Genomic DNA, 27,659 nt, shown 5'->3' with positions numbered 1-27,659 from the left:
CATCAAAGAACGTTCCTTCCTAAGGGTGGGAGGGTGGGACTGTAAGAACAAAGGCGAGATGAACACTCCACATGGAACGTTATGGTAAGGACATAACTTCTATATGTGATAGTGTTCAATCTCGCCGTTTGTTCTTACACATGGGTAGCGTCCCTAGCTCCTTGTTCCTGAGGAACTCACGGGAGGACGTTCTTGAGCACAGTGGAACCAAAGGTTGCCCTGTCCCTAGAAACCTTGTCTACCTTATAATGAGAAATGAATGTATGTGGTTTAGACCAAGTAGCAGCTGCACAAATAGCGTCCAGTGGTAGGCGGGCTGCATGAGCCAAAGATGTAGACACTGACCTTGTGGAATGTCCTTTGGGTTTGTGTAACAGGGTTTGATTTGAAGAATCGTAGACATAGATTATACAATCCGTTAACCATTTAGAAAGAGTTCTTTTGGTAACTGCAAGTCCTTTCCTGCTATCAGCAAAAGCCACAAAGAGTTGATCTGTTTTTCTGTGATCCTTTGTTCTATCCAAATAAAATCTTAGCTGTCTGTGAACATCTAATTTGTGTAACATATACTCCATTTTGTTGGAGTGGTTTTTGAAGAAAGTGGGTAATTCAATGGACTGATTAATATTGTTAATAGAACACACTTTAGGGAGGAAGGATGAATTGGTTCAAGAGAAACTCTGTCAGAGTGAAAGATCAAATACGGGTGCTTGATGGAAAGAGCCTGAAGTTCAGATACTCGCCTAGCGGAAGTAATGGCTACCAGAAAGAGAGTTTTCCAGGATAAAAATTTTAGTGAGCAAGAAGAGGCAGGTTCAAAAGGGGGCAACATTAATTTAGATAGCAACAAATTTAGACTCCAAGGTGACGTAGGAGATCTGACCGGTGGTCTAATATGAAAACTCCTTTTAAAAGGCTTTACAAAGTCTGTGAGCCATAACAGGAGCTCCACATTCTTCCACATGGAAATTGAAATGGCAGCCAATTGAACTCTTAGTGTAGCAGGAGAAGCACCCTGATGGAATAAGTCTGTTAAGAACTCTAAGATCTTATTCAAAGGAGCTATAAAAGGATCCACATGGTGTGTATTCGCCCAGAATACAAATCGCTTCCATTTGCTAGCATATGTCTTAGTAGTGGAAGCTTTATGAAGCCACCAAAATATCCTGGACTGCTGGTGACAAAAGATCAGACCTGGCTAAGTTGGGAATTGGAGCAGCCAAGCTGCTAGATGGAGGACAGAAGCGGGATGGGGAACCCCTGACGAGTGAGTCAATAGGTCTGGCTCTGGGTCCAGAATCCAGGGTCCCCGAATGCAGTGTATCTTCAGGAAGGGAAACCAAATTTGACAAGGCCAGAATGGGGCAATGAGGATTATCGTCCTGTGTAGGTTCTTGGCTTTCTGGAGAAACTTTGATATCAGAGGAAATGGGGGAAATGCGTACAGGAGTCCCGGGGGCCAATCGTGAACCAGTGCGTCCCTGGGGACTTCCCCTGGAGGCAGTAATAGGGCAAAGTAGCTCCTGCATTTGGCGTTCATTGGAGACGCAAACAGATCGCAGGAAGGCTGGCCCCACGTGTGAAAAATCCTTTTCGCTACTGACTGTTTTAGGGACCACTCGTGCGGTAACAGAATTGCTCTGCTGAGCCTGTCGGCTATGACGTTGGATGACCCCGGGATGTGCGTTGCTATTAGAAAGCGACCCGTGGACTCCGCCCACTGCCAAATTCTCATGGCCTCTCTGCATAGCTGATAGGACTTGGTTCCCCCTTGCTTGTTTATGTACCAGACTACCGACATGTTGTCCGTCTGAACTGCAATAGTCCCTAGAGGAAGAAGGGGAGCAAAGTGTTGCAACGCTAGAAACACTGCCCTCAACTCTAGAACATTGATGTGCAGATTGTACTCCAAATTGGTCCATTCGCCTTGGACTGTCTGTCCCTGAAAGATGCCCCCCCACCCTATCAGGGAAGCGTCCGTGGTCACTGTAACTGTGGTGGGTAGCACAAACGGTCTCCTTGGAAAGGTTGAACGTTGAAGCCACCAGTTTAGATCTGCTTTGCATGTCTTTGTAATAAGAATCTCGTGTGTTAGAGGTAGTTGTTGAAGCGACCATTGTGCAAACAGCAGCCATTGTAGGACTCTCATGTGCAGCCTTCCCAGGGGAATTGCAATCAGGGAGGCTGACATGAGGCCCAACACCTTTAGCACTAGTTTTGCAGGAGATTTCCTTGACAAGAGTAGAAGACGAATATGAGTCTGAAGTGATAATATCCTTTCTGGGGGAAGCCTCAGAATCAACTGACGTGTGTCTAACTCTGCTCCTATGAACAAGATGTTTTGTGATGGCTGAAGTAAGGATTTTCCGAAGTTTACGGAGATCCCTAGGTGAACACACAGTTGGAGAACAAAGTCTCTGGCCTGCAGTAGTTGGCCTGGTGGTGGCCGAAAGGAGCCAGTCGTCCAGATACGGAAACACCTGGAATCCCTGGTGTCTCAAGTGAGACGCTACCACTGCCATGCATTTGGTGAAGACCCTGGGGGCTGAGGTCAGACCAAAGGGCAGGGCTCGAAATTGAAAGTGACTGGCTCCCAGCCGGCGCAAATGATCTCTGGATGCCCTGGCCATTTTGATGTGGTAGTATGCATCCTCTAGATCTATTGAGCACATCCACTCGTCCTTCTGTAAGAATGGAAGGATCGATTGAAGCGTGACCATTCGGAACTTTTCTTTCTTGTCGAAAGTATTGAGGTAGCTCTGGTCTAGAATGGGCCTCCAGTGCCCTGTTTTCTTTGGAACTAAAAAGAACCTTGAGTAAGTCCCGAATCCTTGCTGGTCTGCTGGGACTGGCTGGATGACTCTTTTTTCTAGCAGCTTTGAAATTTCTAAAGCTGCTGGCTCTCGCAGATGGGGCGGTACATCTGGGAGTCTTTTCTTTGGGATGGGATGAGATAGGAAGGGTATGTTGTAACCTCTGGTAACCACGCTTTTACCCACTTGTCTGTAGTTATATTTTGCCAGGCCTGAGGGTATAAAGCTAGCGACCCCGACTGCCTCCAGAGCAGGACAGTCGGGCCTCCTCTCAGGAGTGCTGGAAAGGTTTACCAGGAGTGTTTCCCTGTCACCTTGATGTTGCGGACCCCTCTGCCGCCAGGCGGCGTCTTCCACCTCTGCCCCTCCTCTGCCTCTAGAGGGGCATCACCCTGTGTGCTTGAGAAAGACCCTTGGGGTTTTGAAACCACATTTTTCCACCGCGTTGCCCTTTGGGGTGCGGTCTGGTTGGGGTGGAAAACGGACTCCGACAGCAGACAGAGTCTTTCCCTCTTGTTCACACCGGGTAAGGGTCTCCTTTACTTTGGGGCCAAAGAGAGTGGCACCGTCAAATGGGGCGTTTGTAAAGGAAGACTTGAAGGCTTCCAAAGGAGCATAGGCGCATCCAGGATTGTCTGAAGAGCAATCGCTGAAGCTGCTGCCCTACTCGAACCTTGCTGCGAGGAAATCAGCCTCATGGACGAGTTAACAATCGATGTTAGGGTATTAAGTTGCGCTGTCACTTTCTCTGAGACAGCTGCATCTGTAGCACCCTGGAGGGTATCTCCCAACTCTTTGACTAGATCCCTCTGTAGACGTGTAAAGTGGGTCAAATAGTTCAGGGACCGCATGGAAAAAGCCGCTGAACTAAAATGCGCTTCCGTATCTATCCATCGTCCTAGAGTCTTTATTAGGAGGATGGATAGACGAAGAAGACTCCGACATCTCCTTTTTCGTGGCTGCTGCCACCACCATAGCGTCTACTGGAACTCCTCTTGTAAGGTAGGACTTATCCTGAGGTGCTGTGATGTACTTGTTAGGTTTCCTTGGAACAGGTTCCACTGTGTCAGGAGCCTCCCACGCCCTCCGAGCAATTAGTTCCATTAGTTCGAAGGGCGGAGTGACCCAGGAGGAGGAAGGGCGAGCACCAAATGCCTTCAGCAGAACTGACTCATCCTCAGAAGGGGGAAGGGACTGCCAGTCACCTCTCTGCTTCAGGATCTCCAATATGTCCGAAAAAGAGACATCTTCTGAAGGTGACTTAGGGGACCCCTCTGACTCATCTAAGTCAGTGTCAGATGTCAAGGATTCCTGTGGAGAATCCAAGTGTCTCCTCTTACACAATCTCTTCCTAGGGACTTCCTCGTGGGGAGCATCCGAAGAAGCCTCGGAAGAAGAGGGGGCACCCTCCAGGGGTGGCTGAGACACTGGTGTCCGACACTTGGATGTGGCCGTGGGTGCAGATGAAGACAAAGGCCCTTTATGGGGAGGAGAAACTGCTTCCACTGATGTGGTTGTCTGGGTAGACAACACCTTCCTCATCAGGTCGAACGCTCCCGGGTCCCGCAGAAATGGGAAGAATCCCCGACACAGGCACCGAAGGCATCGACCCCGAGGACGGAGCCGAATCGATCCGCGCCGAGGCCCCGAGGGGGAGAGTCGGAACCGACACGCCGGTTCGACTCGCCCGGAACCAAGAACAGACCATCGGCTCGAGACTCCGGTACGGGTCCGGAGTCGAGGTGAGGAACAGACCGAGAAAAGACGGGTCTGGACCCGAGGGCTCCACAATCAGTAGATCAGCCTCTTCCGGCTCCAAAGACTGAATCGGTCTCGGAGGAGGAATGGATGGAGATACAGGAAGGCCTTCAAGTTTCGACACCAACTGGGTGGAAACCGAAATAAGTTTAGAGAGGCGAATGCTCCAATAACTTCTGCACCACGCGATCCACATCGACATCCGAAAGTTTGGAGGAAGAACAGGTCGAAGGAACCAAGACGGAGCCGACCTCAATATGGCCAAGGAGGGAGCTCCATCACCGGTTCCAAGACTCTAGGCTCAGGAACCGATACCAGTTGAACGCCGGCCCAAGTCTGTGGAACCGGTGATCTAACCTTTGAAGAAGAGCTCGGAGCCGATGACTTAGGCTCCGGCGTCTTCGACTCCTTAGAGGACTTTGATGCCTGGTCAGAAGCATCCAGAGCCTCTTGGAAAGCCGGTTTCAATAGACCCCTGTCCATTAGTTTCCTGCGCCTATCTGTCATGACCCTCCCACTAAAAGAGTGACAGATGGAGCAATCCTCTTGTAAGTGGAGAGGGCCAAGGCAGTAGACGAGGAACTATGGTTGTCAGTGACCGACATTTTCTGGCCACACTGACAACGCTTGAAACCAGACTTTACCTTCTCAGACATTACAGGGAAGAAAGACAAATCCAGTAAAAAACAGTCAAGTCCGATAAAGTTAGTCAAAACCGATAAAATTGTCAAATCCGTAAAAATTCTTCTCAACTAGGTAAGATATGAAGGGTGTAGGCCCGATAACAATTTGACCGATAATTAAAGTTAACGGTACCAATAAATTAACGGAACCACAACACAATCACACAGTTAACACTGAAAAATATCAAACAGACTAGTATCCTAATAAAATATAACAAAAAAAGTTATATCTTAGCTTAGAAACTCTCGAGCTAGCTCCCAACGATGCGTATGCAGCAGCGGCAAACTAGATCTGAGGTAAAGGCAGAGGGGGATTGTGGGTATTAGATTGTCTCGAGCTTCTTCTCGATGCAGAGCTTGCAAGAGGCCGGCACGGAGCCGAGGATCGGCTCCGAACCCATGTGTAAGAACAAACGGCGAGATTGAACACTATCAAATCATCCATTACAAGGGATACAAATAGGTCTACTATGCGACGGCAAAAAGCCGCGCCAAAGGGGATAAAACTATAACTATAGTGCAATAAAAGGCACAATGATTTAAATATGATAGAATACTACGCTGTCTATAATAAAATAGAACAATATACAGGAAAAAAATAACAAATTTGTCACAACTTAGCCATTGCCAAGATGAGCGCATCCAACCTTGTAAAGTGGCATACGAGATCTGGGGAATTACACCACTGCATTGTGGGATACCTACTTGCCACGAGCCAGGTTTGAGACTTTCAGCTATGTATTCGGCCGAGTTGTAGACGAGAATTGGCTCCGAACTCATCATTGTAAGAATGAAGGCGAGATAGGACAACATAACATTATTCCTCTTTGTGCATTTTTTGTCTTTCTCCAGAATTAAAGGCTCTTCTAGCAGGACAAGAAAATGGAGGGTCCACGAACCGCTGCTCAAGGTGATACCCAAAAAAGTACAGTTGTGTACACTTACCATAAATGTAGATGCCAGAGTGTATTCACTGTTGCAGTCATCACATTTGGGTTATCTGATTATCAAAGTATTGGGTCCTGCGTCGGTTGCTGTCTCATCTTCCATGACGTCAGGTAGTCAGGGGTATAAAGCATGCAGCCAATGTAATTACATCAGTTTTTCTTGCTCCAGATGTCAGGTGGCCCCATAATGGGAAGCAATTATATACAAGGTTACACCTCCAACAAAAAAGTAAATACACCAAAAAGCTTTAAGCATAGTAAACAAGAATAGAGGTATAGTCAATAGAAGTCAGGGAGCTGGAGGGAAGGTAAAGTACAGTTTTGTACCTACCATAAATGTAGATGTTCGAGTGTATACACTGCTGCAGTCATTACACTTGGATTATCCTGTCGTCAGGCGGTCCCTCAGTCGGCCCGAGTTCCAAAGTCTTGGTCCGGTGTCGGTTGCTGTCGCTTCTTCCCTGACGTCAGTGCGCCAGGGGTATACAAGATGCAGCCGACGCCATTTTCTTCAGTTTTTCTTGCCCCAGATGTCAGGTGCCCCCAAAAAGGTAGGCAATGGAAATTGCTAATAAAACATACATAAGAAAAGTAATCAAAAACTTTCAGTTACCAGCAAATACTCCCCATAGGTAGCAAAGGGTAGAAGGCTTAGGTAAGTACCAGCAAGCAAGAGGGGAAGGAGGGTAACCTAGACTGCAGCAGTGTATACACTCGAACATCTACATTTATGGTAGGGACAAAACTGGACTATGTTCATCGTGTTACACTGCTGCAGTCATTACACTTGGGTAGAATCCCAAAGCTGAGGTAGGGTGGCTGGTTCTATAAGGCATTAGGGGTGGCTATAAGGCCCTGCAGCACTGCAGTGGCAAAGCCAGCTCTAGATTTAGAGTAAAGAGGCAGATAGTAATCTTGGTGAAGGTATGTACAGAACTTTGCTGCTTCCAAAATGTCCTTGGTAGGTACTCCTCTGAGGTAGGCAGTTGAAGTGGCTGTTGCTCTGGTGGAATGAGACCTAATGCTGTTAGGTACAGTTTTCCCATGGTGTGTATAGCAGAAACGTATACAGTGCACTATCCATTTGGAAATGGTCTGTTTTGAAATGGCTTTTCCCTGTGTTCCTGCAGCATATGCTACAAACAATTGCTCAGTTTTCCTGAAAGCTTTTGTTTTGTCCAAGTAGAAGCGTAACTGCCTGCATGTCCAAGGAATGCAGTTGTCTCTCCCCTTTATTCTGTGGATTTGGATAAAAAGTTGGCAAGTGAATAGTTTGGTTTAGAGCCACACTTGATACCACCTTTGGCATAAAAGTAGGGTTTGTTCTTAAAGACACCCTATCTTGGTGGAAAATGATGAAAGGTTCCACTGCCATTAGTGCCTGTAATTCTGAAACTCTTCTGGTTATTGCCAGGAGCAGAGCAGTTTTCCAAGAGACATATTTAAGTTTGCTGAGTTAGCTGGCTCAAAAGGAGGTAAAGTTAATTTTTCCAAGATGAAGTTGAGGTCCCAAGTTGAAGGTGGTGCTCTATGGGGCGGTCTTATGTTTTTAGCCCCTCTGAGGTACTGTTTTAGCAAAGGATTAGAAAAAATTGGTGGGACTGTGTTGTAATGAGCAGAGATGGCAGAGGCATGGATCTTAATGGATGAAAAGGAGAGGCCTTTGTCCAGCATCTCAGTTAAGTATTGTAGTATCTGAGGAATGTTTGGGACAATAGGGTCAAGGCTGTGAGCCTGGTTCCAGGCACAGAATCTCTTCCATTTATCCGAATAGGCTTTACTGGTGCTAGGCCTTCTGGCCTCCAGAACGACATCCATAACAGCTTTGGAGAGAGGCATTGCTTGCTTGACTAAGGAATCTGCCATGCAGCCAGGTTTAAAGTCTTGAGCTGGCCGTGAAGTATCTGATTGTTTTGCTGAGTCAGACGTTTTGGGATTTGAGGCAAAATCCATGGTGGACCTTGTGCTAAGTTCTTTAAGACTGGGTACCAGTGCTGGCGTGGCCAGTCTGAGGCAATCAGGATCATCTTTGGCTTTTCTTGTCTGGCTTTTATGAGTACCTTTGAAAGGAGAGGTAGTGGTGGGAAAGCGTACACTTGTTAAGTTTTTCCAGCTGAATGAGAGGGCATCCACTTTCCATGCTTGTGGGTGGTAAGTCCTTGCGCAGAATTTCTGTAGCTGGCAATTCATTGGGGATGCAAACAGATCTATGTCCGGGCTCCACCATTTTTGTGTTATCCTGAACATTTGTGGATGTAATTTCCACTCGTGCGGATCCATGATGTTTCTGCTTAAGTCATCTGCCCGTGTGTTTTTCTCTCCTGGCAGGAATTGTGCTTGCAGATGAACTTGATAGGTTAGAGCTGTGTTCCACAAGGTCATGGCTTGTCTGCAGAGGGGATATGCTTGTTTATGTACCACATAACTGTGGTGTCGTCTGTCTTTAGTAGTAGTTGTCCTGGATGCAGAAGGTCCTTGAAAGCTATAAGGGCATTTTGTACAGCTAACATCTCTTTTTGATTGATGTGAAGATGCCTTTGTTCTGCAGGCCATATGCCCTGAATACAATTTCCTGCCATGTGTGCTCCCCAGGTGTAATCCGAAGCATCTGTTGTCAGTGTTTGCCTGGCTGTGGGTTGAGTGAAAGGCTGTCCCTTGTTGAGGTGACAGGCTTGAGCCCACCATCGAAACTCCTGTTGAAGGCAAGGAATTAGTGGTATTACTGTTTCCAAACTGTGACAGTGTTGAGACCAGACACTCTTTAGGTACCATTGTAGTTTCCTCATATGCATTCTGGCATATGGAATTAGTAGTATGCAAGATGCCATGTAACCCAAGGCCTGCAGAATTTTTCTTGCAGGGAGTTGGGTCTTTGTTGCCATCAATTGGAAATATTGAGTTAATTGTCCTTGCTTGTCTGGCGCGAGATAAGCCATCTGGGCTGTTGTATTTAAGCTGGCACCCAGGAATATTATCTCTTGTGAGGGCACTAGTTTTGACTTCATTTCATTTACTGTGTACCCTAGACAAATTAGCAATCTTTTTACAAATGCCAGATGCTTTAGAAGAATGTCTTTGCTCTCTGCTTGAATAAGGCAGTCGTCCAAGTACAGGTAAATTTGAATTCCTTTTTGTCTGCAAAAAGCAATTACTGGTGCCAGGCATTTTGTAAAGACCCTGGGCGCAGTAGGTAAGCCAAAGGGCAGTGCAGAGAATTGGTAATGCATTGAACCTGAGGTATCTTCTGCAATTTGCAATAATTTGTTTACTGTGTGGTGTTATATCTTCTGCAATTTTGTCTGATAGGGACATGCAGGTATGCCTCCTTGAGGTCCAAAGTTACGAGCCCAGCTTTCTTGCCCAGCATGGGAAGAAGCTGCTGTAGTGTCAACATTTTGAATATTGGAACATCCAGGTAAGTATTTAGAGAAGAAAGATCCAGAATGGGCCTCCAGGCTTTGTCCTTTCTGGGAACCAGAAAGAGTCTTGAGAAAATCATTGTCCTTGCTCCTGTGTTGGTACCTTTTGAATAGCTCTCATGTCCATGAGTGCTGTCATTTGTCTTTGAGCCTCTGTCCATTGATTTGGTGGCAGATTTGGCATTCCTTTTAACCTTGGCAGAGTGTGAAAGTGGAACCTGTAACCTTGAGATACAATATTGAGAACCCATTTGTCTTTGGTGATCATATGCCAATTGTGACAGAAAAGTGCCAGTTTTCCCCCCAAGGGAGCTGCCAAGAGAGAGACGTCTGGCAGCTGTAGTGGGAAGTCACTGGGACTGTTTTTTATAAGGTTAAGGCCTGTCTTCCCCTTCTTTCTGGGTTGAAGCACCCCATTGTCGAGGTCTGTAAGTACCTTGTGGTTGACCTCTGCCTCTTGGACATTTGTATCTGCCCCTTTGAGGTCTGTCTGAAATTGGAAAGGACCATTTCTTTGTCGGCCAATTTCTGCTAAATGGAGGAGGCTGAACCTGTAAGAAATCTTTCACTGTTTGCATAGATTTTGCTTTATCCTCCACTTTCCTTAATACCTCTTCTGCCTTAACTCCAAATAGAACATCCTGCTGCAAAGGTGAATCCAATAATTTTGCTTTAACATGATCTGGTAAAGTCTGCTCTTTTAACCAAGCATGTCTTCTAAAGACAGACCCTGTAACTGCTGCTCTACAGGAGGCCTCTAATGAATCAAAACCACATTGCAAAGTATGTTTTCCCACTTGTTCAGCAGCATGCAATAAATCTTGCATTTCCTTATAGTTAGGAAGATCTGAATTTGGAAGCATTTTTTGTTTCAACTGAGACATCAAATATTGCTGATATTTAAGCATGTGAAACTGGCAATTTAACGCCCTCATTGCTAAAGTTGCAGATGTATATACTTTCTTACCCCATCTGTCTAATGCTCTGGAATCTTTGTTACAGGGGACTGGATTTTTTGCTGTACAGGCCTTTACCCCTTTGGGACCCTGGGAAATAGTTTCAGGGTCAGCAACAGGGCTTTTATAAAGAAATTTGTGAGAGTCAGGGACTCTGTAGTATCTGTCTGGCTTAACTGGAGCAGGAGGTAAGGAATCAGGATTTAAATTGGATTTGGAATACACATCATCCACAATATCTAACACTGGCGGAATAGCAAGGGGTCTGTGTTGAGGTAATAAAAGAAAATCTCTGAACCTTTTCTTGGATTCTGAATAATCCTGGCCCTCCCAATGGAAATGCTCCCTCATGGTATGTAAGGTTTCCCCAAAGGAGTAATCCTCTGGTGGAGAGGCTGAAGAAATAGATTCTTCAGCATCAGAATCCTCATAAGGGGGTAAAGAGTATCCTTGGTCTGAGGATGAATCTGAAGAAATGGACACCTGGTCGGATGAGTCATAGTCTGCATCCTGTCTAGGCCTTTTATCAGGAGGAGGGTGGGACCCCCTGATCAGAGTAATTAGGTCTTCGGCCATTTTTAGCATCTGTTTCTTAGGCATGGAGGCCTGTCCTGGTGATTGTTGAAGTTGTTTCTCTGTTTTTAAAGGGGTTTTAGATTTAACAGAAGATTTAATGGTTAACTGAGTAGGTCTGAAAACACCCTCTGAAGCTGCGGGTTGTTCAGCTACTCCGGATCCCTCTGAAGGGTTAGTCTCGGTAGGCCGTAAATCTGGTGAATCCGAAGGCCCAGCTATCTCCACGTGGGAGTCAGAGGCGGCCTATGGTTCTAAAGAAGTGGTCGTCAGGGGTTGCGTAGGTGCCTCGCTGAAAACCGGAGAACCGGCGACTGGCCTAGAAGAGGCCTCGTCGTCAGTTTTGGGCCTCGGATGCCTGTCCTTGTCTTTGCGCTTTTTGTGTATTCCGGTCGTCAGTTGTTCCGACGGCATGATGTAATTGAATTTTCTGCCAAAATAATGTAGGGCAAAATCAAACCGACGTTTAATAGTGCGTTTGTTAAACCTAGCACAAAACTGACAACCTGTGACGTCATGGTTTGGGCCTAGGCATGGGATACAATAAGAATGGAAATCCTTATGAGGTATTTGCTTCCCACAAGAAATACAATTATTAACTTTTACTGACATCGGTCTGAGGCAAGAAAAAGTTTCCCCAACGGGGTACTTAGCTTTGTAGAAGACTTTGGTTCTGGATTCGGAATGAAAATCTCAGGAGTCGGCCGACCGGCACTTGCGAACTGCTTTTGCTTTGGGCACCACGCGGCAAGAAAGACTGAGGAAAATGGCGTCTGCTGCATCTTATATACCCCTGGCACACTGACGTCAGGGAAGAAGCGACAGCAACCGACGCCGGACCAAGACTTTGGAACTCGGGCCAACTGAGGGACCGCCTGATGGCAGGATAACCCAAGTGTAATGACTGCAGCAGTGTAACACGATGAACATCCAGGACTGCAACAGTGAATACACTCGAACATCTACATTTATGGTAAGTGTACACAACTGTACTATGTTCTTCGTGTTTCACTGTTGCAGTCATCACATTTGTGTAGATTCCCAAAGCTAAGGATGGGTGGAGGTAATTAGATAGCATTAGGACCAGCTAAAAGGCCCTGCAAGACTGCAGTGGCAAAGCCAGCTCTGGATTTAGAAAAAATTGGCAAGTGGTAATGCTTGGTGAAGGTATGTACAGAACTCCAGGTAGCAGCTTCTAGGATGTCCTTGGTAGGGACACCTCTGAAAAAGGCTGTAGAGGTAGATCCAGCCCTGGTTGAATGTGGTCTTATCTCCTGTGGAGTAGGTCTTCCATGGTGCTTATAGCAGAAATGAATGCAGTGGCCTATCCACTTAGAAATGGTTTACTTTGAAATGGCCTTCCCCTCTGCCCCTGCAGCAAATGCAACGAGCAGCTGTTCAGATTTCCTGAGAGGTTTATCCTGTCCAAGTAAAATCTAAGTTGTCTGTGCACGTCCAAGGAGTGCAGTATTCATTCCCCTTTATTCTGTGGATTAGAAAAGAAGGTTGGCAAATGAATGGACTTAAGGGCCACACTGGATACCACCTTGGGCATGAAGGAGCGAATGGTCCTGAGGGACACCCTGTCTGCATGAAAGATGATGAAAGGCTCCACTGTCATGAGAGCCTGTAATTCAGACACCCTTCTTGCTGAAGTGATGGCTGGAACGAAGGCTGTTTTCCGAGAAAGGTATTTCAACTCTGCATTTGCAGCTGGCTCAAAGGGAGGTAGAGTGAGCTTTTCCAATACAAAGTTAAGGTCCCAGGCTGGAGTAGGGGCTCTCCTGAGGGGTCTTAAGTTTTCGTCCCCTCTGAGGAACTGCTTCAGCAATGGATGAGAGAAGAGGGGTGGTCCTGTACTGTAATGAGCTGAAATGGCTGAGGCGTGAATTTTGATGGAGGAAAAGGAAAGGCCCTTGTGAAGCATCTCAGTTAAGTATTGAAGTACTGGAGGTAAATTGGGTGCTGCTGTGCCCATCCCCTGAGTATGGCTCCAGGAACAAAACCTTTTCCATTTTTCAGCATAGGCTTTTCTAGTACTAGGCCTCCTTGCCTCCAGAATGACATCCATCACCTGTTTACTGAGGGATGATAATGGAGAGATCAGGTAATTAAGCCAGGCTGCCAGGTTCAGGGTTTGAGCTGTGGGTGCAGAATCTCCCCGCCTGCTGGGACAGCAGGGCAGGGGTCTGAGGTAGGGACCAAGGTGCTAGCAGTGACACACTGCATAAGAGGGGGTACCAGTGTTGGCATGGCCAGTCTGGTGCAATCAGTATTGTCCTTAGCTTGTCCTGTTTGATCTTTAGTAGTACCTTGGAGAGGAGAGGCAGAGGGGGAAAGCATAAACTGACAAGTTTTTCCAGGTGAAGGACAGGGCATCCACTTTCCAAGCTTGTTTGTGGGGAGTCTTTGTGCAGAATATGTCCAACTGGTAGTTCTGGGGAGAGGCAAACAGGTCTATCTCTGGGCTCCCCCATGTGTTTCTCAACATGCTGAATATGTTGAATATCTTTGGTTCCAGTTTCCACTAGTGTGGGTCCATGAGACTTTTGCTTAGGTCATCTGCCAGTGTACTTAGCTTTCCTGGCAGGAATTGAGCATGTAGGTGCGCTTGGTAGCTCAATGGCAGGAATTGAGCATGTAGGTGCACTTGGTAGCTCAAGGCTGTGTTCCAAAGAGCCATGGCTAGTCGCAGAGAGGTTATGAGTGGGGAATTGAGCATGTAGGTGCGCTTGGTAGCTCAATGGCAGGAATTGAGCATGTAGGTGCACTTGGTAGCTCAAGGCTGTGTTCCAAAGAGCCATGGCTAGTCGCAGAGAGGTTATGAGTGGGTTCCTCCCCGCTTGTTTATATACCACATAACAGTGGTGTTGTCCATCTTTACCAATAATTGTCCTGGAAGAATGTGGTCCTTGAAGGCTGTCAGAGCATTCTGTATAGCTAACATTTCTTTTTGATTGATATGCAGGTGCATTTGACTTTGGTACCGTTTGCCCTGAATGCACTTCCCTTGAATGCACTTCCCTGCCAAGTGAGCCCCCCATTTACAGTCTGATGAGTCTGTTGAAGGTTTGGGTGGTAGGGGGGGGAGCCATGCTTGATTCCAAAAACACATCATCAATAATGTCTAAAACAGGAGGTATTGCCAAAGGCCTATGCTGAGGAAGAAGGAAATCCCTAAGCCTCTTTTTTGATTCAGAGAAATCCTAACTCTCCCAGTGAAAATGTTCCTTAAAAGTATGTAAGGTTTCTCCAAAAGAATAATCCTCAGGAGGAGATGCAGATGGTATGGATTCTTCTGCATCAGAATCCTCATAGGGTAGAATAGAAAATTCCTGATCTGAAGAGGAGTCAGAAGAAATGGAAACCTGATCTGAAGATTCATAATCAGTGCCTTTCCTAGGCCTCTTAACAGGGGGGGGGCTGGGAGCCCCTGATCAAGGTAATTAAGTCCTCAGCCATTTTGATCATCTGTTTTTTAGGCATAGGGCCCTGAGCACGTGGCTCATGCGTCGGTTTTTTAGACATAGAAGATGTTTTTGATCTTGTTTTTGAAGCTGGCATCGGTTTTATATAAAAATGTTGAGGCCTGAAAACACCCTCAGAAGCCGGTGCCTGCTCAGCGGCTCCAGACCCATCCAAGGGAGAGACATCCGCGGGTTCAATACTCAGAATCTCACAGCATACCGGACTCTGCATGGATCTTGGTAGAGGCCTGCGACTCAAAAGTAGCGGGTATCAGGGGCTGCGAAAGCGTCTCACTGAGTACAGGCAAACCGGTGACTGGCTTAGGAGAAGTTCCGTTGTCGGTTTTGGACCTCGACGGTCTGTCTCTATCTTTTTCTGTGCTTTTTGTGAACTCCGGTAGTCAGATTGCTAACCGACGACATTTCAGGGTAATTAAATCTGGATCCAAAAAATTTAGAAGCAAAAATATACCGACACGTAATAGTGCATTGATTAAATCTAGCACAAAACCGACAGCAAGGCACATTATGATCTGGGCCTAGGCAAGGAATACAGTGCAAATGAAAATCCTTATAAGGTATTTGTTTCCCACAAGTAATGCAATTATTAACTTTTACTGCCATCGGTAAGGAGCAAGAAAAAGTTTCCCCAACGAGGTACTTAGCTTTAGCTGAAGACTTCGGTTCTGAAACTCGAATGCGATAATTTCAGGAGTTAGCCGACCGGCACTTGCGCACTGCTTCTGCGTCGGGCGGCAAGAAAGACTGAATAAAATGGCGTCGGCTGCATGTTTTATACCCCTGACGACCTGACGTCATGGAAGAGGAGACAGCAACCGACGCAGGACCCAAGACTTTGTTATTCAGGCCGACAGAGGGCACCTGCCAGCAGATTACCCTAAATGTAATGACTGCAACAGTGAAACACGAAGAACATCTGATAGTGCATGTAACCTCCTTTGAAGCATAGGTATCTTCTGTAAGATTCCTTTATTGGGATGTGCAGGTAGGCTTCCTTTAAATCCAGTGTTGCCAACCAGGCATCTTTGCCAAGCACAGGAAGCAGCTGATGAAGAGTTAGCATCTTGAATTTTGGGATTACCAAAAAAATGTGTTTAGGGTAGACAGGTCTAGGATAGGACGCCAGGAATTGTCTTTTCTGGGTACCAGAAAAAGTCTTGAGTAAAAACCTTGTCCCCATTCTTCTTCTGGGACAGGTTGAATAGCCATGATGCTTAAAAGAGACAGAACTTGCTTTTGAGCCTCTGCCCACTGATTTGGGGGTAGATTTTGCCAACCGTTTGGGGTTGGTAAGGAGTGGAAGTGGAATCGGTATCCTTGGGGAAACTACATATAAAACCCATTTGTCCTCAGTAATGAGTTCCCAATTTTTGGCCTGCAGGGGAAACTTTCCCCCGAAAGGAACAGTCAGTTGTGCAGGGCTTGGTAGTCTTAAAGTTAAGTCATTGAATCACTTTACCATAGGGGGGAGTCTTACTACTCCCTGCTTTGGAAGTGGAAGCCCCCCACTGCTTAGTCCTGTGAGTACCTTGGGATTGAAGCCTGGGTGTTCTGCTGGCTCTGGGTTTGGACTGAGAAGGCCTGGAAGAGGCAGGAAAGGACCAATTCTTAGAGGGCCAATGCCTACTAAATCTAGGAGGCTGTACTTGCAGGAAATCTTCAAAAGTTTGCATAGATTTGGCTTTTTCCTCCATCTTTTTAAGTACTACTTCTGCTTTGTTGCCAAACAGGTGGTCTTGGTTTAAGGGAGCATCCAGCAATTTAGCTTTAACATGATCTGGCAAAGATTGCTCCTTAAGCCAAGCATGCCTTCTAAGTACAGACCCAGTGACAGCAGCCATGCAAGATGCCTCTAATGAATCAAAACCACATTGCAAAGTATGATTTCCAACTTGTTCAGCAGAATGCATTAAATCCCGTAAATCTTTATTTTCAGCACAGTCAGGAATCAACATAATTTTCTGTTTAAGCAATGCAATAATATGCTGCTGATACTTTAACATATGAAACTGGCAGTTTAAGGCCCTAATGGCCAAGGTTGCAGAAGTGTATACCTTCTTATCCCATCTATCCAGCACCCTGGAATCTCTATTATAGGGGGTAGGATTTTTGGCAGTAGTAGCCTTAATGCCATTGGGTATCTGTGAAATGGTCTCAGGATCCGCAGTAAGATTTTTAAAGAGGAACTTGTGAGAGTCAGGAACCCTGTAATACCTATCAAGTTTTCTGGGAGCAGGAGGTAAAGAGTCAGGGGCCAGGCTAGATTCCGAGAAGGCATCATCAACTATGTCCAGTACAGGAGGGATAGCTAAAGGCCGGTGTTGGGGCAGGAGCAAGAAATCCCTATGTCTCTTTTTGGAGTCAGAGTAATCCTGGCTTTCCCAACGAAAATGCTCCCTAAGAGTATGCAAGGTTTCACCAAAAGAGAAATCCTCTGGAGAGGGAGCAGAGGGATCCTCATATGTAGATAAGGGTAAATCCTGGTCATCACAGGAAACAGAAATTTCAGAGTCTTCATCAGAAGAAAAATCAGTCCTAGGTCTCTTAGAGGGGGAAGGGTGGTTTCCCCTGATTAGAGTAATAAGGTCTTCAGCCATTATTATCATTTGTTTTTTAGGCACAGGGGCCTGACAATGCGGTCTGGGCGTCGATTTTCTAGGCATGGATCGAGTTTTAGGTCTTGAAGATGGTGTTGGTTTAATATGCAAGTCAGTAGACCTAAATATACCCTCAGAAGCTGATGCCTGCACAGCGGCTCCAGACCCATCCAAGGTAGAGACATCCGCAGGTTCCATAGTCGAAGAAGCATCTCGTGGCATACCGGACTCCGAATGGGTCTCAGTAGAAGCCTGCGAATCTGAAGTAGCAGGTATCAGGGGCTGTGAAAGAGCCTCACGGAGTACCGGTGAACCGGCAACTAGCTTAGGAGAAGTGTCGTCGGCAGCTTTGGACCTGTGCGGTCTGTCTCTGTCTTTATCTTTGCATTTTTTCAGAGTGTTGGTAGTCGGGTGGCTTAACGAAGCCATTTCTGGATAATTGAACAGAGTACCAAAATATTTAGAAGCGTAAATAAACAGAAGAATAGTTCTACGTTTGAATAAGGCACAAAACCGACAGCGAGATACATCATGGTCTGGGCCTAAGCAAGGAATGCAGTACGAATTAAAATCTTTATGAGGTATTTGCTTTCCACAAGAAATACAATGGTTAACTTTTACTGACATTGGTTTAGAGCAAGAAAAAGGTTCCCCAACGGGGTACTTAGCTTAGTTGAAGACTTTGGATGTGAAACTTGAAAACAAAAATTTCAGGAGTCGGCCGACCAATACTTGCGAAATGCTTCTGCTTTAGGCTCCGCACGGCAAGAAAGACTGATGTAATGGTGTTGGTTGCATGCTTTATACCCCTGATTACCTGACATCATGGAAGATGAGACAGCAACCGACCCAGGACCCAAGACTTTGATAATCAGGCTGGCTGAGGGTTACTGCAAGCAGATAACTCAAATGTGATGACTGCAACAGTGAAACACTAAGAACATCAGAAATGTATAACCATGTCAAATAATTAGCTACATACCTCTGATGATCAATTTCAGTGAAGTGTTGAAATTAATGTTAATGAAATTGCATTATACCAAACATTCTGTGAAGACCTGATGGATGCTAGGTGATGCTGTGTTATGGGACAGTTGTCAGTGATACTACATTTCAAATAAGAAAGAATGCTTCTTACCACAGTCTGATAGAGGCCCCAAGAGATCTCCAAGTCATTTAATCCTCCTGAGTCTGTCTTACTTTTCAGGTATATGCTAAGTGGTGTCACTGGCTCTGTTACTATATACAAGCTTTTATCAGTCTGAAAAAAAAAAGTTACAAGTTGGTGAATAGTATTTGCAACATATTACAGTCCTTATAACACAGCATTTAATCTAATCCGAGGAAAACCACAAAAAATCCGCACTTGCATCACACTATTCAAGACAGGCTTTCTTTTGAGCATAAGAATGTATTAAAATGAAATTTTTTCATGGAGTAAATAACAGGATGTTCTTGAGTTGAAGTAAATTGTTATCTAATAACATCTACAGAAATAATGATTGAAAAGAAATTCAAAAGTTGCCTCTATTAATTCACAACAGAGATATGAAAAAATGCAAAGATATAACACTTTGCAGACGTTTCCCTTTTGAGTAACTGGAATACTTCTACCTAGTTCAAGTAAACAAACCTCTACCACTACTGCAGCAAATTAGTATCCTAAGACCCTAGCCAACCAGTCTTTAAAAAAATCAAGTACAGAAGATGGAAAGAACTCTGCATAAAAGTCAAAAATATGTTAACTATATAGAAAGTTCATTTTTTTCTCTGCTTTCTTAAAGTGAGTGGTGAAGTGGTCTTCGTGCAGAAGATGCCCACTCCACCCACACACACACACACACACACACACACACACACACACACACACACACACACACACACACACACTTACTTGTATGCATGCACCCAGACACACGAGTTGCTTGTGTTACATCAACTCCTCTCAGACATTCAATTGACTTGAGAATAAAGTTAATACTACCAAGAGTTTCAAGACACCGTGACAGTGAAGAAGACGGTTTCATTTTGAGCATTCTGCATGGGGAAAACATTCATGATGTATGCACTGGTAATGATATCACAGAAACAGAAAGTAAAGTAAATGCGTTTTTTTTCCTGGATTCACTCTCGTTCAAATCAAGAAATTCCAACAGATGACTTTTGAAACGGGGGGGTGATTGAACATTTCAGTGGTTATTACTTGGTGGTAAGAATAGTGGGTTACAGGTGGCAAAGATTCTCACATAGAATCTTCGACAAACACTTATAAAGACTCCATTTGCAGTTTCATTTTTGGAATTTCAGGCTATAAAACACTGCACAGCATATGCTTTATTTTTAACCCAATTTCAAAACAGTGCCACTGCAGCAGTATAGGGTTAGATTTTTGAGATTTAAAAGGGGCTTTCAGTACCAAGGACACATTAGTACTGGCACGTCTAATGTTGTCCCAAAAACTTAAAACACAATATTGACATTTATTTTTTTCCCTTGTTCCTTTTTAGTTTGTTTTTCGTTACAAATACATTTCAATTGAAATGCATGTGAAGAATGCTGATGTCTGACATTTGTTTTAATTACTAAAATAAGTAATGGAGGCTGCTGCTGTGCTAGTAAATGCTCGTGCAAGCAGTATAAATCAAAGTTATAGTAAATCAAAATAGCAGGACTGAGCGAAAACAAGTGTAACACTTAAAGTTCAAAGTACTTTATTATCAATAATTAATAAGATAAGCGCTGTGTAGCTTCATCAGATCTTACATTCATTCTAAGATTCCACATCTTATATATACACAGGTTTTAAACAATTAATCAATCAAGTAAGTTAATTGGTATGATTATTTAAAGAAGCAGGCAGACATCAAAGACCCAGCTTAATATACAAATCTGATAAAGATAAAACCATTTAAAAACAATATATAAAAAAGTTATATATAAAAAATATGTATAAAAACATATCAGTTAGTACATATATATTTGTAATTAAAATAGATATGTGTGAAAAAGATTCTATAGACAAGTATGCTTAATGTCTAACATATAAAATTTCATATATATGTATGTATAAATTAATATAATGTCTTATAAAATAAAGTAACCACACTACATGTGGTAACTAAATCTATGACGTAATGACATGGTAGTGATATAAAAGACAATTCGTTTACAGAGAGATAGAATACCTATTTCTAGGGGGTTTATCTAATGTTTCTACGCTGTCTTAATTTTGGCTTGATAGAGGCCCTATCATTGAGGCCTAATCCTTTATCTGATCTTAGTAGAATTATCCATTCAGTTTCCTTACTCTCTGTATATATCTTAATGTCACCCCCTCTAGAGTTGGGAGTAATTACTTCAAGTACCTTGAACAAAAATCTGTGTGTGTCATCATTTAATGCTACATGCTTGGCAAGGGCATTATGTAATGTACCTTTCCTTATGTGATATACATGTTCCCTTATCCTATCCCTCAGTGGTCGATTTGTTTTACCAACATAGAAGGATGAACATAATTGACAAACAGCTAGGTATATCACATGAGAAGTCATGCAGTTGGCTTCAGCTCTAAAAACTTTCTGTTGATCAGGATGAAAGAATTCTGTTTTACTGTCTATGTAACAACAGAAATTACAGCGACCACAGCGTCTTGTGCATCCATTCTGTATAGATTTCCTATCAAATTTAGGATGGCATAACATTCTTTTTAAGTTGTGTTTATTCTTAAAGATAAACCTCGGTGTTTCTCCTACTATCTGTTTAATTTCTTCATCTATCTGTAATATACCCCAGTGTTTGTCTATAATCTGCTTAATCTCTATATGATCAGATGAAAAGAAGGTGGAGAATTTAGTGAAAGATTCACTCATATTTTGTTTCTCATTATAGCTAGCACTGTTGGATCCAAAGTATGGCATAGCTGAAGTGGAGCATAAATTGTACACTTGCCTATCTTAGAATTTATTTCCTCGACTTTATATCCTCTGTTTAATAGTCTATATTTCAAATCATTTATCTCAGTGTGAAATCCCTCTTCCATTGGATTCAGTCTGGAAGCTCTAATAGCTTGTCCTTTCACAATATTTCTAAAGACAAAAGGAGGGTGCATACTGGATCTTAGAAGCAATGAGTTAACATAACATGTTTTACGATGAACTCCAGTGTTAATTAAATTATTATGTAGCCTCTCTATATATAAGTCTAGAAACTCAATTCTATCCTCTGAAAACTTCATGGTAAACTTAAGACATGGTATTAAATTGTTCATGATTAGGTATGTGGATTCAAGTTGTTGGGGTGTCCCTTTCCAAAGAATAAAGACATCATCCACAAAACGCCTGTAAAATATCACGCTTTCTCAAAGAAATTTTGTAGAAATAATGTATGTTCTTCCCAATGTGCAAGTAACATATTACGTAGCTGTTGGCACAAGATGTACCCATGGCTACGCCATCTTTCTGTCTATAGATGTTATCCTTGAACATAAAGACATTATTTTCTAAGACTAATTCCAAAAAGTGAACTATTAAGTCAATAAGTACATTGGTATAGTCACTGTGATTTTTCAGGTACTGTAATGTATAATTCAAGCCCAGTTCATTGGGAATCACTGTGAACAGTGACTGTATGTCAAATGTGACAAATAAATAGTCTTTAGTGATTGTTTTGTCTTGAATACAATCATAAAATTCTGTAAGGAATTGTTTAGTGTCTTTTAGTACTATTTTATTTTTATTTAGTACAGCCCTCAGATGTTTTTCTACAAATACTGATAGATGTTCTGTGACCCAACCTCATCCAGAAACTATTGGTCTCATGGGTGGGTTCTTATTATCCTTGTGTATTTTCGGCTGTCCTTGAATAACTGGTATAGTAGGTGTTAGAATATTAAGATAGTTAAATAATTCCTTGTCAATCAGTTTACTTTTGAAAATATCCTCTAGTGTATTCTTCACATATCTTATAGTTTCTATAACATCTTCTTTTGTTATTAAATCATAGAATTTGTCCTGCATCAATTCTGTCATTGCTCCGATATAATTTTGCATATCCATAACAACAATGCTGCCTCCCTTGTCAGCTGGTCTAATAACTATAGTAGGGTCTTCCTGTAATTGTTTTAGACTTACTCTTTCTTTATAAGTTAAATTATCTCTCCTTTTACATCTTTTTTGCTCTACTTTATCTGCATAGTATACATGTAACTCATCTTCAGTTAACTTCAAATATGCCTCAACGAGTGGGTGATGGGTTGGCATGAAATAACTTAGTCTCTTTAATGTGAATGCTTCTGTTTTGGAAGTATTGCTAGTTTGGGTTTTATATAACAATTTTAGCATGACATTTCTGCAAAATATTTTCAAGTCAGTGACCGTGTCTGTTAGTTTACTGTGACTTCTTGGAATAAAGTTTAGACCCTTGCTTAACAATTGAATATCTTCATAAGTTAGTGTCTTACTTGATATATTGTGCACTAATTCTTGTGCGTCCACATTTTCTTTAAAGTTTGGCTGGATGGAATGTCTCCTGAAAATTTCCTCTTCTGCCTCCCACGACTCATAGACCTCGACCTCTGTGGGCCTTTGTCCATACGTATCGGTAGAGGAAAAACCACTTCAGCATTTGTTTTATTGCTAGATTTTTCTGTGGTTTTAACCTTTGGTCTCACTACAGCCTCAGAGTCTCGATTCATATCAGGTGTCTTGTCTTTAACTATGTGAACATTAGGATATAAATTAGTGTCTAAGTTCACACTGGGGTGTATGATGTGTATAACATCTATTGAATCTTTACAGTGGGGTTTATCAGTTACATCGATTGCTACATTCTCTATACAAACAACATCATTTAATTCTGTAATCTCATCAGCAGAAGGTATACTCTGAACATTTAAAGTCGACATATTACTATTCCCAGCATTATTGTTTGGAGCATTTAAAGTACACATATTCTTCTTAACTTCATTACTAATATTGTCACATAAGATAACATTCTCTACATTCCTTTTATTCACATATTGTGAACTATTCATAGCATTATCATTGTTCACCATTGCATTACGTTCATTCTGTCCATGCCCTGGTCTGGGCCAAGTAAAGACATGGCTTTGTCTAAAATCATTAATGTCTCTTTTAGCTTTATTCCTTTTTGTTGTAGTAGCTTCCTTTCAAATGCTAAAACACAGTCCAGTAAGTTCTCCAGTAGTGGTTGAACCAGAACATCAGCAAAGTCTCTATATAACATTTGTTGCTTCGCATTTATGCTTTCTATCAATTTACTTTCTTCTGGTATAAAAAAAAGTCTATTAAAAGTCTAAGATAATTCCGACTCACCTCTATATTAAGTCTCTGCCATTTCACTAGCAATTCGGGGTAATCCTTGCCCTGGCTAGGCATCGTAAAAACCCTTAAGCCTCTTGGAATAATGTTTTGATCGAGGCAAAACTGAAAATGTATTCTCTGTGTTTGCAGGCGTTTCAGCTTCATGAAATCCTTTTCAATCCCCTCTAGTAGTATATGCAGCCTTTCCGAGTCAACTGCACCTTCATTCACGTCATCAGTAGCAGTCACATTCTCAAAGAAGCACGAAGCGTTAGTAACTTCATTGGGGTATTGTTTAAATCTGCGTTGCAGTACCTCACCCCCACGGTCTTCACCTCTTGGTCGCATTACCTCACTCCCTCGGTCTTCACCTCTTGGGATGTAGTCCAATTCGATGTCAGTCATATTACGCAAAACACTTGTCCCAGTTAGCAGCAAAGCAAGAAATATAATGTATAAAACAAGTAATGGAGGCTGCTGCTGTGCTGAATTTTATATGTTAGACATTAAGCATACTTGTCTATAGAATCTTTTTCACACTAATATCTATTTTAATTACAAATATATATGTACTAACTGATATGTTTTTTATACATATTTTTTATATATAACTTTTTTATATATGTGTTTCCTATGTATACTTTATATATGAGATTGTTTTTAAATGGTTTTATCTTTATCAGATTTGTATATTAAGCTGGGTCTTTGATGTCTGCCTGCTTCTTTAAATAATCATACCAATTAACTTACTTGATTGATTAATTGTTTAAAACCTGTGTATATAGAAGATGTGGAATCTTAGAATGAATGTAAGATCTGATGAAGCTACACAGCGAAAGCGCTTGTCTTATTAATTATTGATAATAAAGTACTTTGAACTTTAAGTGTTACACTTGTTTTCGCTCAGTCCTGCTATTTTGATTTACTATTAATTACTAAAATGTTAACTCAATATGCAGCCTTCCGTATTCTCCTGTGTGGTCTAGAAATTAAAACTGCTGAGCAGTAATGATGCATGGTGTGTGTTCTTTACATTTGTTTAATGTTTTGATGAAAGACTGAAAAAACTGGAATGCGATTCTTGTAAATAAAGAGACATCAAATTACTTAAACATGCCATCACTCCATAAAACTGGTCTGGCATCTAATCTTTCTACATACTCTTAACTGGCACAAATCTGAACCTTCACTACCAGGCAACCAGTAAACCTGTAACGGCTAAAGTTTCACCTCAGTATGACCTGATGAAGCCATACTATGCACTGCATAATTACATTCTCTATTTTTAGAATAATTCAGAAAATGAAGTCCATTGTTTTGGTCACAGAGCACAGAACGTTTCACCTCAGTATGACCTCATGAAACCATACTATGCACTGCATAATTAGATTCTCTATTTTTAGAATAATTCAGAAAATGAAGTCCATTGTTTTGGTCACAGTGCACAGAAAATCTGCTGTCAAAGGATGTGATAAATCAGAAAAGGCAAAATAATTTAGAGAACTCTTTTCACCCACAACCATAGAGGTAAAAGATATGATGCTTTCAACACATCTGCTGGACATTTGCTTGATACAAATACAAGTATTATTAATTTTACAAAATACTCCATTAAATATATACTGGTAGCCCTTCCATGACCACTTTACATAGAAAATTGACCTCAAGTTTATACAGAATTATGTGTAGTAACCTTTTTACCTGAAGTAAAAGGTGTGATGTAAAGCACTATACTTGTTTACAATGACCATACATAAAGCTATCTAATACTGGTCTACAATGATCACACACAAACCTGTCTAAAGGTGTCAAGTGTATGTTTGCAACTGGGAGTGTGTTAGTATGGTTTGTGAGTAAAATGCTTGCAACTAGGATTGTGTCGGTGTGCTTCATTTTCATTTATATAAATGTATGATTGCTTATGTCGTAAGTGATGGTTTAAAGATGTTTCTTGTTTAAAAAAAAAGGGGGCAGGAATTGAATAACTTATGTAATGTTCCTTAGGTTATATGACATGTAGCAATATATGTGAAGTATAATGTTTGTTAATGTTAATTTAATACAGTTGGATTACTTTTATATAAAAAAAGAAGTTATGTCTTACTATAATGTTCCATCTGTGTTGTTGATCTTCTTTCATTCATCACTGATGGGTTTGGTTCAGAGAACCGAGTCGGCCTAATACCAGGCTTGCGCCAGCCAAAAAACTCTTGAGCTACGCATTTACCCACAGTGCCCTTCTCCCTGTTACCTCAGATCGAGTTTGCCCAGTGTTAGTAAAGCCGAGGCCATTTCTGCACAAATGCCCTAACTCACCACTTAGATCCAAAGTATCCACCAGGAGCCTTTGGAGGGGGATTGAGGGTGGGAAGCGATGAATGAAAGATGATCAACAACACAGATGGAACATTATAGTAAGACATAACTTCTTTATCTGATGTTGTTAATCTTCTTTCCATTCATCACTGATGGGACAGAATCCCCCACCTACCTTGTGTTCCTTGGGCGGCCCTTATGGAAGAACATTCCTGAGTACCACTGAGACAAAGGCAGCTCTCCCTTTGGAGACCACACCCAATTTGTAATGATTAAGAAAAGTGTGGGGGTTAGCCCATGTGGCTGCTGCACAAACATCATCCATAGAGGCTCTTGAATGGAAGGCTACAGAAGTTGCCATGGATCTGGTAGAGTGGGCTTTAACATTCTGTGGTATAGGTTTTTTTTGCAAGTGAATAGATGTAGCATATGCAGTTCCCTTAGCCATTCAGATAAAGTGACCTTGGAGACAGAATTTCCCATTCTAGGTCCAGAGAAAGAAATGGAAAGTTGGTCAGTTACACACATTGCTTTGGTTCTGTCCAAATAAAACCTCAGTTGTCTGTGTAAATCCAAATGATGTAGACAGTATTCCCCTTTATTAGTAAAATTTGGGAAAAATACTGGCAAATCAATGGTCTGATTGATGGAAAAATCTAAAATAACTTTGGGAAGAAAAGATGGGTTTGTCCGGAGTGATACTCTTGTTGTTGTGGAAGATTAAATAGGGCCTTTTAATGCATAATGCATGAAGCTCTAAAATTCGTCTGGCTGACGTGATGCCTACCAGGAAAAGGGACTTCCAAGATAAAAATTTGATGTCACACTTTGGTGAAGGTTCAAAAGGAGGTTGAGTCAAGGAATGAAGAGCTAACATGAGGTTCCATGGCTCTATAGGTTGTCTGACTGGAGGAGTAATGGGAGAGATCCCTTTAAGAAAGCTTTTGCATAACCTAAGCAAGATGAGGGGAGAATTATCCAAATCATCATGAAAGTTAGAAATAGCCGCTAGATGTACTCGTATGGTAGAAGCTGCAGCTCCATCTTCGAAGAAATTTGACAGATATTGTAAGACTGCTGTAAATGGAGCCAAGTACATGTCTAGCCTTCTTTTCTTAGACCAAATAGAGAGCCTCTTCCATTTGTCTAGATATAGTCTTCTGGTGGATGGTTTGTGTGAGGCCAGGATAATGTCACGTACAGGTGAGGGAAGGTTATCCTGCCTGGCAATTAACGGAAGTGGAGAAACCAAGCTGTCAGCTTGAGACTGGATAGGTTCGGGTGGCTCAACCCTTGGGAGTGAGAAATCAGGTCTGGAAAAGGGTCCAGAATCCACAGTCGACATAATGAGGATGAAGGAAGGGGAACCAAACTTGTCGGGGCCAAAAGGGGGCTATGAGGATCACTTTGCAATTTCAACCAAATACCTTTCTTTATGAATTGGGGAATCAGAGGGATGGGGGGATACGCATATCGTAGTCCCATGGGCCAATCGTGAATCAGGGCATCCCTCGGGGACTCCCCCTGTGGGGGGAAATATAGCTGTTGCATTTGTTGGTTGGTGGGGAGGTGAACAAGTTGCAGCAAGGCTGGTCCCAACGGCTGAAACATTTCGCCGCTACATCTGGATTGAGGGACCACTTGTGAGGCAGGAGAAAGCATCTGCTCAACTTGTCTGCAATCACACTGGAATTCCCAGGGATATTCATTGCTATCAGAAAGTGGTTGGAAGCTATCGCACACTGCCAAATTCTCATGACCTCTCAATACAGGGGATAGGACTTGGTTC

General features: G+C 42.7%; 1 protein-coding gene across 1 annotated transcript in view; it reads right to left on the bottom strand.

Moving 5' to 3' along the window:
- SCYL1 (SCY1 like pseudokinase 1) overlaps positions 1–27,659 on the bottom strand; it is a 1,581,020-nt gene that overhangs the window by 1,305,898 nt on the left and 247,463 nt on the right. The window contains exon 3 of the mRNA XM_044075764.1: positions 18,373–18,495. Coding sequence (XP_043931699.1) covers positions 18,373–18,495 — 123 coding nt within the window. The remainder of the gene's footprint in view (positions 1–18,372; positions 18,496–27,659) is intronic.

Source organism: Protopterus annectens, chromosome 6.part1 (assembly GCF_019279795.1).
Source record: "Protopterus annectens isolate FY-2018-M chromosome 6.part1, PAN1.0, whole genome shotgun sequence".
NCBI lineage: Eukaryota > Metazoa > Chordata > Ceratodontiformes > Protopteridae > Protopterus > Protopterus annectens.
The sequence above is the reverse complement of the archived record's forward strand: the minus strand, read 5'-3'. Positions and strand labels throughout refer to the sequence as shown.